This window comes from Pholis gunnellus, assembly GCF_910591455.1.
Source record: "Pholis gunnellus genome assembly, chromosome: 23".
Lineage (NCBI taxonomy): Eukaryota > Metazoa > Chordata > Actinopteri > Perciformes > Pholidae > Pholis > Pholis gunnellus.
The window spans coordinates 1,189,722-1,208,318 of record NC_136550.1 but is presented as its reverse complement, the minus strand read 5'-3'; the positions used below and the strand labels follow the sequence as shown (position 1 = coordinate 1,208,318).

The following is an 18,597-nucleotide window of genomic DNA, read 5'->3' as shown; positions in this document are numbered from 1 at the left end:
ATGGTGCTCTGAGCCAGGTCTCTGAGTCCTCTCACTAACTAACTAACTCAGTGAGGAGAACTGGTGAAGAGGAGCAGAGACCTTCTTCATGTGGATTCATGGTCCACACATCACTGAGGAATCAACACAAACATCATTTTATCTTTAAAGTTATGAGAACATGATCACGGTGTGCTGCATGTAAGAGCTACTTATATTATTATTATTTAATATGTTTCATATGTTAGACGGACGGAATCAACTGGTTATCATAAATTAACTAGTTGTTGTAGCTTCTCTATTAAACTTTATAATTATAATAATAATAAGTCAGCCTGCTGTTTCCCTCTCATGGACTTTATTTTGAAGGGGGAGGGGCATCGAAACCGAAAGTAAAGGTCTAAATGTTCTGGTTCTCCATTTTGCTGCTCCACGAGGACTGTAACCTGATCCGATGTGAGGACTCTGGTTATTTAAGGTTATTTAAAGACTTTAGAGTCTTCTGAAGAGACAAACATCAACAGTGAGTATCACAGCAGCTGATGCTCGTGTTCTTAGTCATGGTGTGTAGTTAGTGTTAGTGTAGTTAGTGTTAGTGTAGTTAGTGTTAGTGTAGTTAGTGTTAGTGTAGTTAGCGCACAGACGATGCGTCGTTTCCTGAGTGCGCAGTAAAAACAACAACAACCTCAATGTTGGAGAGACAGCGAGATCCTTTTTGCGGCACTGGCACCCAGAGGCAGGTGCCACAACTGTGGCAGTCGAGCGGCACTGAGCGGCACTGTTCGGCACCTGAGCGGCACTGTTCGGCAGCTGCCGAGCAGAGTGGGCGGAGTCACATTTCTAGAGAACACACATTGTTGTTACGACAGTTCAGCTGCCATAAATCAGTTTTATGATTTTAGTTGATTCACCGGAGCCGCCCGTTCTCTGTATACATCCTGTGAGTAACCACGTTGTACTTTTTTGTTTGTTATTCATTTTATTTAAGTATGATTTTGCTGGTTTTGCAACAAAAGGAAACATAATACACTCCTTCCAAATTATTACTTTTATAGTCATTTACAACAATCGGCAAAAATAATGAAACTAAATCATCCGTTTTATTATCATTTAAAAGTATATATATAAAAACGTTTTTAAATGAAAACCCATAAAATCTCCAATCCAAAAATACATGTCTGAAAATATCTGAAATGTCTGAAAACAAGCTGCCAGTGACAATAGTTGTCACAGGAGTTCCGCCAGCAGTCAGAGGGGTGTCGGAGGGTGCCAGAGAGTGCCGGAGGGTGCCAGAGAGTGCCAGAGAGTGCCGCGAGCAGTCAGAGGGTGCCAGAGAGTGCCGGAGGGTGCCAGAGAGTGCCAGAGAGTGCCGCGAGCAGTCAGAGGGTGTCGGAGGGCAGAGGGGTGTGCCCCCCCTGGTCCGTGTATGTTTTGATAGTCTGTTTTATGGTTTATTTGTTTTTCTTTTCAAGAGCGACGCAAAGTCAGACAGGTAGTTCGGAAGTAAGAATATGTCAAAAAAGGTAATAGAATGACCATATACAAGAAAATGGTTCGTCTATGATGCAAGCACATACCAGGATAACATTAGGAGACAAATAAATAAATATAAATGAATAAATGTGGGCTGATGGGAGTGTGTTAGCAACAATAGTTGACTACATGCGATTTAATATTAATTTATCCATGTACACAGCAAGAATGAAGTTTTCGATTAATCTGTGGATTGTTTGATGCAATACAGTTTTTAATATAGTTTAATCAAGGTCATTTTTGTGTGTGCAGAGCTGTTGCTATTTATTCTTCCACCGTATTGCTTTGCTGCTTGAGTGAACGCAGAGCATAGCCTGTAATAGCCTGAATAAGAGTGTTTACCATTTCTACCACTAGATGGCAGTATACGTGTATTTCAACCATAGATTTGTCATATTTACTTGTGTCTTTGTTAATTGTCTAGGTTATTGATACAGATGGATTTAATGCTGATTATTTCATCTGATATTTGATGTTGATGGTTAATTTGCAACCTAGTTGTATAAATCATGTATTTACTTGTTATTTGTATGTAATAGAAAAGTGAGCATGTGTTCATGAAGCAATACATAATGACAATTGGAAAATAAAGAGACGTTTGGTTCATTCTTTTCAAACACTTCGCCTAATTTACCTACTTCATTGATTTAATTGTCACACTTAAATCCTGAATTGACGAGTGAAACAGAAGAAGTTAAAACGCCAAGATGAGAAGATATAATGTTGGTCAAATACTGTGGTCCAAATTAAAGTACTTCAGTTTTATTGCCATTGATTTTGATTCTAGAATATTGAAAAAATTCCTAATCTCACAAGACAAGAGCAAAAACAAGATTAAGTTGTTCTGTGTCGGAGGGTGCCAGAGAGTGCCACGAGCAGTCAGAGAGTGCCGGAGAGTGCCAGAGAGTGCCAGAGAGTGCCACGAGCAGTCAGAGAGTGCCGGAGGGTGCCAGAGAGTGCCACGAGCAGTCAGAGAGTGCCAGAGAGTGCCAGAGAGTGCCACGAGCAGTCAGAAGGGTGCCGACAGTAGTCAGAGTGTGCGGTTCGGTTTTGCTCGATTTAGGTTCTGTTTTGTTCTGTTTTCGATGAAAAGTGCTGTTGAAACTTGTTAGATGTAATTAATGTGATGGTGAACAATTCAATAATAGTCAAAATTCTGTTACACATGAAAGCATTAGTATTTGCTGAATCAATAAAGCTGCAGTTGTCATGGGTGGGAACACACAAGGAATAGAACCAGACGCAGAGACTGTCAGGACATTTTTATATATCTTAATTACAATCAAAATAAAACTGAACAAGTAAAAAAATGAAATCCACTCCAATTAAACATATAAAAACAACATGAGAATTTATCAACAAATGAACAAGACTATGTTAGGCGACCCAAACATTTGTCCCTTCTTCACTGAAAACTAATCGCACTCCTTAAATGCGCCATGTAGCCCTTGTCCATGAACTCCTCACAAAACATGTCATAATCGCTCTGATACTGGAATTCAAAGACGAAGACACTTTGTGGTGAGTCTTCGTCTTCATCCATATTTGCACGGTCGTCTAGCGCTTTCAGCTGGTTTTGTTTGTCGATATTTGTCACTTCTGGCAAAGTGACTGTTCCCTTGAACACCTTGGTCTGGCACCACTTGGCTGCCCACAAAGTGTGTTCCAGTCGTCTTAATTTGCCATTGTTCTGCATTTGAAGAAAAGGAGCATTATAAAAAACACCATTCATTTGAAGTATATTTAATTTTTGAAGTCACTTTGACTATAAAATATGAAACAATAACTAAATAGCACATTTAATTTCAACAAGAAAGAAGTGATACATCGTAATGCTACATCAGCACAGTAATACTTTTTCCAAACGTCTAAAAGTGATGTGCACATATTGCTTGTGTACCAGACTGGAGGTCCTTGAGCACCATGTATGTTGTGTCAAACCAAACAAACGTTGGATCGGGTCGGTGTTATAGGAGACAATAACCAAACTTTTTTGTAATGGTGGCGGGGGATCATAAGCAGGATTTCACTGGAGTGTGAATAATGTAGTGGAACCCCAATTTGGAATTCACCATCCAATTCGGGTGGAAAATGATAAACCCTTTTGTTTAACTGTGTAATGATGTGTTCAGACATGCTATATCAGACTTGCACAATAATTACCTGTTGGTCTGTCGGGTCTTGGGCTGCAATGCTGCTGGGTTTTTTTATCTGCTCCACTTGAAATTAACAGAAAGAGAATAAATTGTGACATTACTTTCAGGATTTACTTTTCTCTAAAAGATGAAAAGTTCACACTTTACAGAGAATGCTGGATTCTTAAGGCAAACTGAGCATAGGCATACAGTTAGCCATAGAAACACAGTTCTTCATTTATTTATCATTAACCTTGAAAATGTTTTGATTTATATCAATTGCATTGTCCCGAGATGACTTTGCCCTTCATCACGCAACTTGTTTGTGTCTTTGCTGTGTCTGTATTTTGTTCATTGTTGTCATTCAAATCCATAACATCTTCATTTAACACACACCACTTCCATAGCACCTCTATTTAAACAACTGCACCAGGAGAGTATCGCAGTACTGTGAGTTCAAACATTTCCTTAAACCTTACTTTATTCACACAAACATTCATTAATTTCACACTCATCAAATAACCACACCACAAATAGTCTGTCTCTAAATGTAGCCTGCAGTAGCCTCCTTAATTGAAACAACTGTTGACATTGCTTATTATTATTTGCTTTTATTGTTACTGACAATCCAATTCTATTTCCTTTTGTAAGACTTTACATTTTTTTCATTTAGCCCCAATTTTTTGTCTTAATTTGAAAATAAAAAGCATCATTTTGACCTTATACTAGGACTGTGTCTCTGAGTGAATTCACCCGCTCTCCTCACATCGCCTGGTCACATCTATACTTCAACAGGCATAAATTAAAAAGAGATATATAAATATATATTTAAATATATTTCTAGCCACATATACAGAAGGCCACATTGTTATTTTCGTTATGTTATTGGCATCACACTACTACTATACAGCTATATTAACAAGCTAAATGCACGTTAGAAGGGTGCTCTTTCAGCAACACTTAAGCCATCTGAGACTACAAAATGGACCGATTGCTTGCAGCGTGATTGAGTTCCGAGAAAGAAAAGAAAATTACGTTCAATATAGTATTACAAAATATTAAAAACGTGGCAGGAAATTGCTAATATTGTAAATGTATAACACGTTAATCTCATCACTGCACTCTATAGGTAAACAGCCTTCAGTGGACCTTGCCTCAGTTAGCACCTAGTCATAGCACCACTTGTGCTTCCCATTTTGACCTTCATTACTATATCATCACTGCACCATCATCATCAACCTCTAACCTGTTCTGTTGTAACTCTGCTGTCAGCGTCTTAGCACCTCTCACAAAATCACATCATTATGTAGGCAATTTGGTCTAAAGAATGATTTAGCACAGTGCTTGTGTGTGAACACTGTTGTAGGAGTTGACTATATGACCTATTATTTAAGACTCAAACATATAAAAATGAAATTCATGTTCATTATCTTCTTTAAAATAAAACTTAGTCAAATGAACACACTATATTCAAACGTAATGGCGTGACAGATATATACTATATATATATATATATATATATATATATAGTATATATATATACTTCCCTTTCTATCCCCAAAATGTAAAAAAACACAACTCCATCCCATCTGCAACATAAACACCAGACAAGACATTTGTCAATTGAACCAATAATCCTACACTTACCAACAGCACATATAAGAAGAACTAAGAAGCCATTACTAGAATGAGGTGAATTATATAGCTTGATTATTCATACCACTGTTAATACTGTTGTCTCTTGTGTAACAATACCGCTAACTGTTCATTCCACATTATATATATATTTGACCAATTAACAAGTAGATGGTGAGGCAAGAGACAATTAAAAAAACACATCAGTGCTGACAATGTTTTCTTATAATATCAATCAGACATTTGAGTCCATCTCTAAAAGGTTGTGGCAGATTATTGACAGCATTGTCCAGCCAGCAGTACACCGCATCTGGGCACTGCAGAGCAAATTCTCTCTCTGCAGCTTCCTGGTCCTTTTCACTGTGAAAGGGGTTGCTGCCAAAGTGTGACACTTGGGTCAGTTAGCCCACCTCTTCCTCATACCAGTCTGCAGCCACTGATGCATCCGGCAAAAGGTCTGTGGACAGCTTTTTTGGGCATCCCTCTCTGGCCAAGTAACTAGGGATCCCCTATAATGACAATTGGACGTTTAACAATAGTTTTCTCTTTGAAATATAATTATTCTAATTCTGTAGGCCCTTTGTGCTTTCGAGAAGCTGACCTAAAACCTGGATTCAAGGTGGAACTAAAATGACCACAATCAGTGATACATTTTCAAAATAGTAACACTTCTGACGGTCTCCATCCGCCTACAGCTCCAGAGATTAATCTAAGGGGTCACAAGACAGTTAACATGGTAGCAATGAAGAAAGGAGAACAACTTAATCTTGTTTTTGCTCTTGTCTTGTGAGATTAGGAATTTTTCGAATATTCTAGAATCAAACTTTCTATATCTCGATGGCAATATAACTGAAGTAATTTAATTTGGACCACAGTATTTGACCAACATTATATCTTCTCATCTTGGCATTTTAACTTCTTCTGTTTCACCGGTCAATTCAGGATTTAAGTGTGACAATTAAATCAATGAAGTAGGTAAATTAGGCGAAGTGTTTGAAAAGAATGAACCAAACGTCTCTTTATTTTCCAATTGTCATTATGTATTGCTTCATGAACACATGCTCACTTTTCTATTACATACAAATAACAAGTAAATACATGATTTATACAACTAGGTTGCAAATTAACCATCAACATCAAATATCAGATGAAATAATCAGCATTAAATCCATCTGTATCAATAACCTAGACAATTAACAAAGACACAAGTAAATATGACAAATCTATGGTTGAAATACACGTATACTGCCATCTAGTGGTAGAAATGGTAAACACTCTTATTCAGGCTATTACAGGCTATGCTCTGCGTTCACTCAAGCAGCAAAGCAATACGGTGGAAGAATAAATAGCAACAGCTCTGCACACACAAAAATGACCTTGATTAAACTATATTAAAAACTGTATTGCATCAAACAATCCACAGATTAATCGAAAACTTCATTCTTGCTGTGTACATGGATAAATTAATATTAAATCGCATGTAGTCAACTATTGTTGCTAACACACTCCCATCAGCCCACATTTATTCATTTATATTTATTTATTTGTCTCCTAATGTTATCCTGGTATGTGCTTGCATCATAGACGAACCATTTTCTTGTATATGGTCATTCTATTACCTTTTTTGACATATTCTTACTTCCGAACTACCTGTCTGACTTTGCGTCGCTCTTGAAAAGAAAAACAAATAAACCATAAAACAGACTATCAAAACATACACGGACCAGGGGGGGCACACCCCTCTGCCCTCCGACACCCTCTGACTGCTCGCGGCACTCTCTGGCACTCTCTGGCACCCTCCGGCACTCTCTGGCACTCTCTGGCACTCTCTGGCACCCTCTGACTGCTCGCGGCACCCTCCGGCACTCTCTGGCACCCTCCGGCACTCTCTGACTGCTGGCGGCACTCTCTGGCACCCTCCGACACCCCTCTGACTGCTGGCGGAACTCCTGTGACAACTATTGTCACTGGCAGCTTGTTTTCAGACATTTCAGATATTTTCAGACATGTATTTTTGGATTGGAGATTTTATGGGTTTTCATTTAAAAACGTTTTTATATATATACTTTTAAATGATAATAAAACGGATGATTTAGTTTCATTATTTTTGCCGATTGTTGTAAATGACTATAAAAGTAATAATTTGGAAGGAGTGTATTATGTTTCCTTTTGTTGCAAAACCAGCAAAATCATACTTAAATAAAATGAATAACAAACAAAAAAGTACAACATGGTTACTCACAGGATGTATACAGAGAACGGATGGCTCCGGTGACTCAACTAAAATCATAAAACTGATTTATGGCAGCTGACCTGTCGTAACAACAATGTGTGTTCTCTAGAAATGTGGCTCCGCCCACTCAGCTCGGCAGCTGCCGAACAGTGCCACTCAGGTGCCGAACAGTGCCGCTCAGTGCCGCTCGACTGCCACAGCTGTGGCACCTGACTGACACAGTTCCGACACCTGCCACTGGGTGCCAGTGCCGCAAAAAGGATCTCGGCCCTGCACCAATGTTGACTTTGTGTTTATCTGCTCAATGTTTTAATCCCGAACGACTTTAAATGACGTCATCAAAAGGACGAAGCCAATAAACGGACTCTGCGTGTTTATTCTTAGAATGTAAAATATCCTCTTACATGTTCAGTGTTTTATCTGTAAACATCTCTGTTCCACACATGCGCAGTCCGTTTATAGCTCACAACAACAGCGGAGTTGTGAGCTATAAACGGACTCTGCGTGTTTATTCTTAGTTCACACAGAATGTAAAATATCCTCTTTTACATTCTGTGTTTTATCTGTAAACATCTCTGTTCCACACATGCGCAGTCCGTTTATAGCTCACAACAACAGAGGAGTTGTGACAGTGAAAACCAGTCTGAACTCGTGCAGCTGAAGTTGTGTCTGAACAGGAAGAAGAAGCTTCAGGCTGACTCTCTGTTCTAGCGGCCGATTGACAAATATTCATCTTTAATAACACGAACAAGGAAGTGAAGGAAAGGCTCATTTCAACTGTATCACATTATTACATTATTACACAATCAAATATATTATGATAATTACACTATATCATATTACACTCTGGCTTTTTAACTAAATGTATCTCAGTGTTATTACTGTTCTGTATTACTGCTTATACAACAAATACTTATTACTCTGTTGTTCATTATGTTTATATTGTTATTCTATTGTTTTTTTCACATTCTTCTGCTGTAACAAACTTTGGTAAAAAAAGGATTAATAAAGTTGCATCTTATTTGATTTTAATCTGACAATATTTGACGATATGAGGACCAAAGTAGTAACAAAGTAAATTCACTCAAGTACTGTTCTTAAATACTTTGAGGTACTTTGAGTATTTCCATTTTAATCTACTTTATACTTCCACTCCACTACATCTCAGAAATATTGAACTTTTTACTCCACTACATGTATTTATTACGTACTTTTCATATTTTAAATAAAAACACATTTTATAATCTCACAAACTGCTCTGTTAAATATTGCATCGTATTACAATAGAACTATATTATTATGCAATATCTAATTATTACATTATATTTAGCTCTTCCTCTCTCAGGGTTTCAATGTATTTCATTATTTAATTTGAAGTTTCTTTGGATAAAAGTAATTAAAATGTAAAAATGTGACTCCGTCATCATCTGAGCCTAAAATGATCTAGAATGAACAATAAACAGGTGGAACTTATTACATTAATTAAAATTAAAGTTTCAGCTACAAAGGAAGAAAATGGCCGAGAAGAGGAAGACGAGGAGGCAATCCTGCTCTTCACCCTCCTCCCTGTCTGAACAGCCCAGCAGTGAGCGGATCAGGTAATATATTATATCTCTTAAAATATACTTATTAATATTTATGTATTTATTTATTCACTCTCTTCTCTTAATAGTTCACAGACGAGTGAAGCTGAGTCCTCGGCTCCCAAACGTGTCTCTATGAAGGATGATGCATCCATGTACGAGCCGGTCGGGTTTGGTGTTAAAAAGAGACAAAGGTAATTTTATTCAATGTATTTTCTAAACAATATTATGTGATAGCCAATCAGAGATGAGCAGCTGTGAACAAGATAAACACGCTGTAAGAAGTTTTTTAAAGTTTTGTTTAAACTTGTATCTTACTGTGTAGAATAATACAGTATGTGGTTTGTGTATATACATATAAATATATACATGTATATATACGTATATTTACATATGTACGTATGTATATATTAATATATATATCGAGACTCTCTTCTCTTAATAGTTCACAGACGAGTGAAGCTGAGTCCTCGGGTCCCAAACGTGTCTCTATGAAGGATGATGCATCCATGTACGAGCCGCTCGGGTTTGGTGTTAATAAGAGACAAAGGTAACTTTATTAAATGTATTTTCTAAACAATATTATGTGATAGCCAATCAGAGATGAGCAGCTGTGAACAAGATAAACACGCTGTAAGAAGTTTTTTTAGCATTTTGTTTAAACTCGTATCTTACTGTGTAGAATAATACAGTATGTGGTTTGTGTATGTATATATGTATACATGTATATATACATATGTATGCATATGTAAACATATATATGTGTTTATATGTATATAAACATACATGTACTGTGACGACCCCTCCCTATCGGGGTCTGCGTCCTGTTTGCTGTCAGTCTGTCTTTCAGGATGTTGGTCCCAGCTATAAAGGCTCTCCTATTCTCTGGCTGTGACTTCCTTGGCTGACACGGCTGCTTATTTGTTTTGATTGATTGGTTGTTTAGTTTAGTTTGAGGATTATTACTTAAATAAATGTATATTTATTACTTTTTCCACTCGACTAGCATTTTGTCAAAACTTGTATCTTACTGTGTGTGGAACAAACCAGTAAGTGGATTGTATGTATATATACGTAGATATACTGTATACATCTATGTATAGATATATAGATATAAACAAATGTATATATACGTGTATCAGTGGTGGGCCGTGCATTTTATACCTGGGCCTTCTGTGCTGTCCTACTACACTGGAGCCATCTCCTAATAAGCTCATAATGACGCCACAGCTACGGTTATTTGTTTCTCGGGGTGCAACAATACACGTATTAGTATTAAACCGTTCGGTACGAGGCTTACGAACCAAACAATACGTTTGAATAATACTAGTGCATTTGGAAAATGCAGAAGCTTAAATTGTGGGAAATATAATGTTCTCGGTGGACTGCGCTCACGTAACAGACAACGGACTGTGACCTCTGAACCCAAAACAATAACAAAAAACAGCTGAGGCTGCGGCATCGCACGTGTTTTCAGGGAGGCAAAGCTAAACTAGCTTAGCGGGGAAACAACAGCCCGAACGGAATTAATTGTCTGGACAATAACCCCGCGCATGACGGCATGCTTCGTAATTAACGGACAATGCATATCGTCCAAATCAATGTAAGTAATACAATGACAAGAACAAACTCACAAGAACCAGTCACATGTATTTATATGACAACAAATCAACAAATCAATGCAGCAACACTGCAGCGCTAGAGCACGAGCCATTCATATTATTCATAAAGACAACACGATAGACAAATGAACGCAGTATAAACGCTGCTGCAGATGTAAAAACTCAAAAGCAGTTCACTTACAACCCCACAGCTAGCAGGGCTGCTAGCTGTGGGGTTGACCGACCCTTTGATACGATGTCCAGTTTTTCTGTAAATGTCCTCCAGAAATCCGTTTCTCCTCCTTCAGCCATTGAGTGTTAAAAAAAACACAACTAGGTAAAAAAAAGAAAGAATCTACACCAAGCAAAACGCGAAAAATTTCATAACTTCTCTTACATATGTTTCAACATGCACTCTTAGTAAACACTGAGATCTGCTAGCTAGCTTTCTGTTTGACAAAAGTCACGCTAGCCCACTGACCAATCACGGCGCACGTTAGTGGCACGTCAAAGAATACGCCCAACATGTCAAACTAAAGATGTGATTGGTTGAAGACTATGATAATCAACAATATCGTCCCCATTTACTTAAACTGCAAAGTCTACCTAGAGGGCATCAGGCCTCTCTCCTTACATAGAGACATAGGGGCTGAATCTGATTGGATAAAAGCTCTCCTCAAAACAAGCTGGAAGCAGAGCAACTGAGGAAGACAGTAGCTGTGCAATGAGAAAATAAGATAATGGGAAAAAAATAAAGAATACATTTGTGAAAAATTATTAAATTATAAAATAGCTATAATTTTGTGATTCCGTTTAGGCCAGCAGAGAAGGCTTAGCTGGCCCCGACGGCCCACCACTGCTATATATATATATATATAATATATATATTTATTCACTCTCTTCTCTTAATAGTTCACAGACGAGTGAAGCTGAGTCCTCGGGTCCCAAACGTGTCTCTATGAAGGATGATGCATCCATGTACGAGCCGCTCAGGTTTGGTGTTAAAAAGAGACAAAGGTAAGTTTACTGAATAGTATTCCGCAAACTAAATATCACGCATCTAAAAGCACATTATGGTTCATCAAAGATTCGTTCTGCTAAGCACTTTGACACACATGTCATATATTACAACACAAAACAACAATCACCACACATGCTGTAGTCTTCAGGAATGATCTACTACCAAGTACGAATGAACACGTGCTATAGTCGTCCAGGAATTATGAATGACTGAGTCGTAATTATTTACTGTCCTGTATGAATAAACGCTTTAATTGTCAAGGAAAGTATTCTTTTTGAAATAAATGGAAAAAAATATCCTGAAACTGAAAGTGTACCAAACTGTGGCCCCAAAACCGACAACTGACACACAACTGACGGACTAATGTTGGTATTTTTGATCACCCTTCAGCCAGCGGACTGGGGAACCGTACAGAAAGAAACTCAGAAAAGATCCTGAATACCAGAGAGATACTGAGGAAGACCCTGGTAAGATTAGTTATCTGTACTTTTTGTGTTACTCCAACTAATGCTAGTAGTACATTAATACTTGCATCAACAGTGTCGGAGGTCAAATGTTTGCTTGTGCGTTTGCAGGACCTAGCTAAACATATTTGACAGTAATCATTTATTGTTGGAACTTTGGACTTTGCTACCATTCATTTTGATTGTTTCAGGATGCAGCCATTTTTTGAAAGCAAAGAAGAATCTTAAAGAAGCAATGGAGAGGAAATTTACCTTGACATTTGAAGGTAACGGTGACCAAGAGAACTCCATGAACAGCATCTACACAACACTCTTCATCACCACCGCAGAGAGTGAAGGGAAACATGAGGAACAATCGTTCAGACACACCAAACAACCACAATCTTATGAACATTCAGTCGATCTCAGTAACATCTTGAAACCTTTGCCAGGCCAAAAGACACCAATCAGAACAGTCCTGACGAAGGGTGTTGCAGGAATTGGAAAGTCGTTTTCTGTGCAGAAATTCATCCTTGATTGGGCCGAGGGGAGAGAAAACCAGGACGTTGACTTCATTTTCAATCTCGCTTTCCGAGACCTGAATTTGAGTAAAGATGACAAAAGCTTGCACCAGCTCCTGACTGAACTTCACCCTGCAGTCCACGATCTCAAAGACTCAGAAGATTTCGTCAAAGCCAAAGTTATCGTGATCCTGGACGGTCTGGATGAAAGCAGACTTCAGCTGGACTTCAAAAACCAGCGGGTAACATCTGTCAGTGAAGTAACATCAGTGGGTAACCTCCTAGCAAACCTCATCCAGGGGAACCTTCTTCGTCATGCTAAACTCTGGATAACGTCCCGTCCAGCAGCAGCCAATCAGATCCCTGCAGAGTTTGTCGACATGGTGACGGAGATAAGAGGGTTCAGTAACCCACAAAAAGAAGAATACTTCAGGACGAAGTTTCTTCAGGACTTGGGTCTAGCTGACAGGATCATTTCGCACATTCGCTCCTCGCAGAGTCTCGACATCATGTGCCAGATCCCGATCTTCTGCTGGATTGCTGCCGTATTGTTTCAGGAGATCTTTGGGGGAGACGAGAAAGCTGAAACTCCTCAAACTCTGACAGAGATGATGGCGCACTTCCTGTTTACCCAGACAAAACTCAGAAGCAGAAAATATGACCAGAAGACAGAGAAAAACGAAGAGAGACTTCTGAAGACACACAAGGAATTCCTTCTGAAACTCGGTAAGCTTGCATTTGTTCAGCTGCTGAGGAACAACCTCATGTTCTATGATGAAGACCTGGAAGAATGTGGCATTGACATAAAAGAAGCAACCGTCTGCTCTGGATTTTGCACCACCGTTCTTCCGGAAGAACAAGTCTTTTCCCAGAAAAAGGTCTTCTTCTTTGTGCACCTGACCATACAGGAGTTCTTTGCAGCTCTTTTTGTCTTTGAGTGTTTCACCAACAAGAATACAAAAGAGATCGGCAACTTCCTCGATCTGAAGGACAAAGAACATACTTTACTTGATCTTCTAAAGATGACGGTTGACAAAGTGTTGGAGGATAAGAACGGCCATCTGGACTTCTTCTTGCGATTCCTTCTTGGCCTCATGGTCGAACCAAACCGAAGAGTCCTTCAGGGCCTGCTGACGCCGCCGGACTCAAGCCAAGACACCGAAAAGAGAATCTTGACTCACCTCAAAGCCATCCGAAGAAAGGCTCTCTCTCCAGACAGCTGCATCAACCTCTTCCAGAATATGGTCGAGATGAGAGACCACAAAGTCAAAGATGAGATACAAGAATATCTCATATCGCCCGATCGTTTAAAAACAGAGCTGACTCCTCTGCACTGCTCTGCGCTGGCCTACATGCTGCAGGTATCAAAGAACGATCTGGATGTGTTGGACTTGAAGAGTTTCAACACATCGGAGGAAGGCAGAAGGAGGCTGATACCAGCTGTGAGGAGCAGCAGGAAGGCCATGTAAGTTTACCTTCTCTGTAATATGTCACATAATCTGGTTGCATTGGTTCTTTCACTCCCGAGTAGTGTACTGTAGTCTTGTCTTATTTTATGTATATCTTTACACAGTTTCACCTTTTTCTTTTTCATATAATAACCCTATCATCCACCCCTAGACTAGCAGACTGCAAAGTGAATGAAGAGTGGATTAAGCATCTGGCCTTTGGCCTGAAGTTCCCCTACTTACCGCTGAGAGATCTGGATCTGAGCAACAATGACCTGAAAGATTCAGGAGTAAAGCTCCTCTGTGATGGACTGTCGAGTCAATGCTGCAGACTCAAAACGCTGAGGTATGCATGGTTTCTGCAGCAGAGTTCATTCTTTGCACTGCTGCTTCGTCAGTCTGAGCTGGGACACAATGCTTCCGGCTCATTATGTTAAGCTTACCTTCTGGACATTCATTCAGGGATGCAAGAAACTCACTTCTAGAACCTGCATGCTAATAAACCAAACATTGTTTCCTCAGCTTGTCAGGTTGTCAGATCACAGAGGTTGGCTGTGGTTCTCTGGCCTCGATTCTACGTTCAAAGACCTCCCAACTGATGGAGCTGGACCTGAGCTACAACCATCCAGGAGAATCAGGAGTGAAGCTGCTCTCTGAGCTGAGGAACGATCCGGAATACAAGCTCAGCAGACTCAAGTAAGTATCATGCTAGATTTTTGACTTTTCTACTGAACTGAGAGAGAAGTACTGCTGGAGTACCTTTACAAACTATCTAGAGTGAGATGGAGTTTACTGCCAACTCAAGGGTACCTTCTGATCGGACAGAATTCTACCACAATGTCATCACATGCTGTAGCTGATAGCAACAACAACAACATGCAAATAATAAAGATTCACAATGAACACATCTGATAGCAAAGGTTCTGAGACCAACATCAGTTAAATGGTTGTTCTTTGTCTGATTGTCATTTCTCTTCAGTCTTGCTCATGGCGGAAGTCACCGGATGAAACCGGGGTTCAAGAAATGTAAGAATCAGTAGAAATCCTGGACAATTGCTGAATGTTGTTACCACAGTGATTCATTTGCAGATAGTAATTTCAATGAATTCTTTCGGAGGAAAGGCCTTGTGTCTGATGGATATCTTTGTAACTTGCTGACTGTAGTGCAGCCCAGCTTATTCATCAAATATTTTGGTTCTAAAATAAAGTGTTTTCTTACCTCCAGATGCCTGTGAGCCCACTCTGGACCCCAACACGGCCCACAAGAACCTCCTTCTCTCTGAAGGGAACAGAAAGGTGACCTGGGTGGAAGACCAGCAGCCCTACCCCCATCATCCAGAGAGGTTTGATCGCTGCCTACAGGTGCTGTGTGAACAGGGTCTGGAGGAGCGCTGCTACTGGGAGGTGGAGATGATGGAGCCCTTCAACATTGGGTTAACGTACAGAACCATTGGCAGGAAAGGGGATGTGAATGATTGCAAGCTGGGACGCAACGACAAGTCTTGGTCCATGAGTTGCTCTGATGGTGGTTGTTTTGTTTGGCACAACAACGAGCGTATCTGTGTATTATCCCAGTACTCACGCTCCAGTCGGGTGGGGGTGTATCTGGATTGGGCGGCTGGCACTCTGTCCTTCTACAGAGTTTCCTCCGACAGTCCGATCCGCCTCCATACCTTCCACAAGGCGTTCAAAGAGCCCCTCTATCCTGCTGTTGAGCTTCACCCTCATTCCTCTGCATTATTTTGTTAGCTGACGTAGCTCAATCAGCAACCGAAGGTGTAGATTTTTTTGTGGATGTTTGGAATCATCACACAAGCTTGATGTAAGACGCGTTTGTCCAACAGGGAGTTAAAGCAGTTTGCAACTGTGTGTAAATGTAAGTGTTTAAACCAGGGGTCCCCAAACTTTTTCCTGTGAGGGCCACATCACTGAACATATCGTTTGACCTAGGGCCGCACGATTATGGGGGGGGGGGGGGTGCTACGTGCGTGCTACTCGCAGGTGAGCGACTGTTGCATCGTGCGCGCGGATCGGGGCGGAACACCGCCGTGCGCGATACAGAGAGCAGTGGAATTGAAAACGCGCGACCATGTAGTGACAGACATGACATGCCGGCGTGTAAATAAATTAAGCACAAGTACTCGTCCTTCAAGCTCCCGTCTCTCTGCTCTACTACTTCTTCTACTCTTCTACTTCTACAGGGTGCGCGCATGACAGCTCTCATCTCGTTCGCCCCCTGGTGGTTGGCTGATTCAGGAAGCGTTCAAATTCGATTAATTGTGCAGACTGAAAAAAAATCATAATGCGTCTCTGGTATTGTTCAGGGTTAGGGTTAGGGTTAGGGTTATCTGCTTTATGTGCTTTACTCTGTAAGATTTGACAAAATCACTTTTAAATGGTTACGTTTGACCAACTTTAAGTTTTACGGGTTTGATAAAATAGCATTTAGCACGTTGGGGTTATAAATAACTTTTATTTTTATTGCAATAGTTTGAGGAGTTGTTCAGCCGATTGTCTTCTTTAATCTCCTTCAAACACGTTTTATACTTCGTACAAAAAATATAGCGCAGCATAAAAGCATTAAATAAGCTACAACATTAAAATGTGTGCATTGAAAATAAAAACATGTAATCTCTATAAACTGTTAGATTGCACTTCCTTAAGCTCTCAGTTCATTCGTTTGTTTCGCTGTGTGAATAATAATCTACATGTTTTAAGTCATAGAACGAGAATCAGATCTCAACAGTTGACTTTGTGTAATATTGAATCTGTGTGTGTTACGCTGGAGGTTTGTGTCGTTATAAAGATTTGTTATAAAGAGTTGGTATAACCTTTGTAGGAGATCGTGTTTCACTTTTTATCCGTGTTTATCTGCATTTGAAGTGTTTACTTTATCGACGGTATAAAACAATGTAATCATGTTTCACCTCCTCAGATTTGATGATAAAATATTTAATCCAGATTTTACGTGTTAATGAACACAAATGTCAAATATTCATCTTCATGTTTTGGTTTTCACGTTTCATGTGAAGCGTTGATGCACAAACACAGAAAAACGCCATTTTGAATTAAAACAGTTTGATTGATATTTATTTGTTTCTCAATAAATCGATCAATAAAAATCAAAGTGTTTCCTGAATGTTGATGTAAACGCTTCACTTACTGCACGTTAGATCCTCTTTCAACATTATATATATATATATATATATATATATATATATATATATATATATATATATATATATATATATATATATATATATATATATATACATAATGGGGATATATATATATATAAATTATCTTTCATAATGTGCTGAAAGAGCTTCAGAGAAATTAAAACACATTTATAGTGCCGGTTTATCTCTTTAATAGATCATTTTATTTACACATTCACACAAAAACCTTCCGTGGTGTGAACAGTGTGAACGCTGGTTGATGATAAATACAAACTGAACATGTACTCACGAGGTGTGGATGTGGATGTGGATGTGTCACAGGAAGCTGTGAAAAAAAAAAAACATACAAAAGTTTATTAAAGTGAAGTAATAATTCATAATCACATTATTCTTTATCATTTTTAATTCAGACTTCAGTCACAGTGAGTCTGCAGAGAGGAAAGAGAATGTCGATGAAGATGAAGAAGAAGATGATGATGATGTGGTGACATCTAGTGGAGGAAAACAAACACAAAGTGACGGCACAACTGAACTGCATACAAAGGACGCTGCTGCAACATTTATTCTAATCTGTAGCAATAAAACTGCAATAAAAGCACCAATAACACCGTGAAAATACTCCAAAACCTGAAGTAAAAGTACTCTCTACTTAATGTACTTCAAGTAAAAGTATTTATTGTCACTATTATATCTGATGTGTTTAGATTAATATTAGTTCTGTATTATTAATGCATCATATTCTATCAGATCGTCATGTGTTTGCAGCGTCGCTGTGCTGTGCTGGACCTCCGAAACAAAGACCTGAAGGACTCAGGAGCGGAGCCGCTGTGTGCCGGACTACCCGGTGAACGCTGCAGACCGGAGACACCGAGGTATCGACACTGACACGAAGTGCGTGGACAAACGTTCATGGTCCCCAGAGGATTTGGATCCTAATGACTTTGAGGATCCCCTGACGTCTATCCAGTGAACTCTCTCAACATCTCCAGGACGGATCGGCACAAAAACGTGTCCAGACGTTCACGGTCCCCAGATGATGAATCCGTCAGACGTAAAGTAAAGTCTCATCCCACCAACACCGGTTCCACAGCGTCTGATGGTTTCTGGCGTCTTTCTCAGGTTGTCGGGTTGCCAGATCACAGAGGTCGGCTCTACGGACCAGCACCTCCCGTCTGGTGGAGCTGGACCTGAGCTACAACCGTCCAGGAGACTCGGGAGCGAAGCTGCTCTCTGAGCTGAAGAACGATCCGGAGTACGAGCTCACTCTGGACCCCAACACGGCCCAC

At 39.6% G+C, this 18,597-nt stretch overlaps 1 protein-coding gene across 3 annotated transcripts; it reads left to right on the top strand.

The window, feature by feature from the left end:
* The first annotated feature begins 1 nt into the window (after nt 1).
* On the top strand, nt 2–17,217 carry LOC306714293 (NLR family CARD domain-containing protein 3-like). 3 transcript variants are annotated; one of them, XM_079184278.1, is made up of 11 exons: nt 2–502; nt 9,010–9,113; nt 9,188–9,292; nt 9,544–9,648; nt 11,612–11,716; nt 12,111–12,187; nt 12,376–14,149; nt 14,305–14,478; nt 14,655–14,828; nt 15,112–15,158; nt 15,358–17,217. In XM_079184278.1, the coding sequence occupies exons 2-11, from the start codon at nt 9,031–9,033 to the stop codon at nt 15,879–15,881; spliced, it is 3,168 nt and encodes a 1,055-aa protein (XP_079040404.1). In that variant the 5' UTR covers nt 2–502; nt 9,010–9,030; the 3' UTR covers nt 15,882–17,217. The 3 variants fall into 3 exon arrangements, with proteins under 3 accessions (XP_079040404.1, XP_079040406.1, XP_079040405.1); XM_079184280.1 differs by lacking the exon at nt 11,612–11,716; XM_079184279.1 differs by lacking the exon at nt 2–502 and having other exon boundaries at nt 8,832–9,113.
* Nucleotides 17,218–18,597: the final 1,380 nt, after the last annotated feature.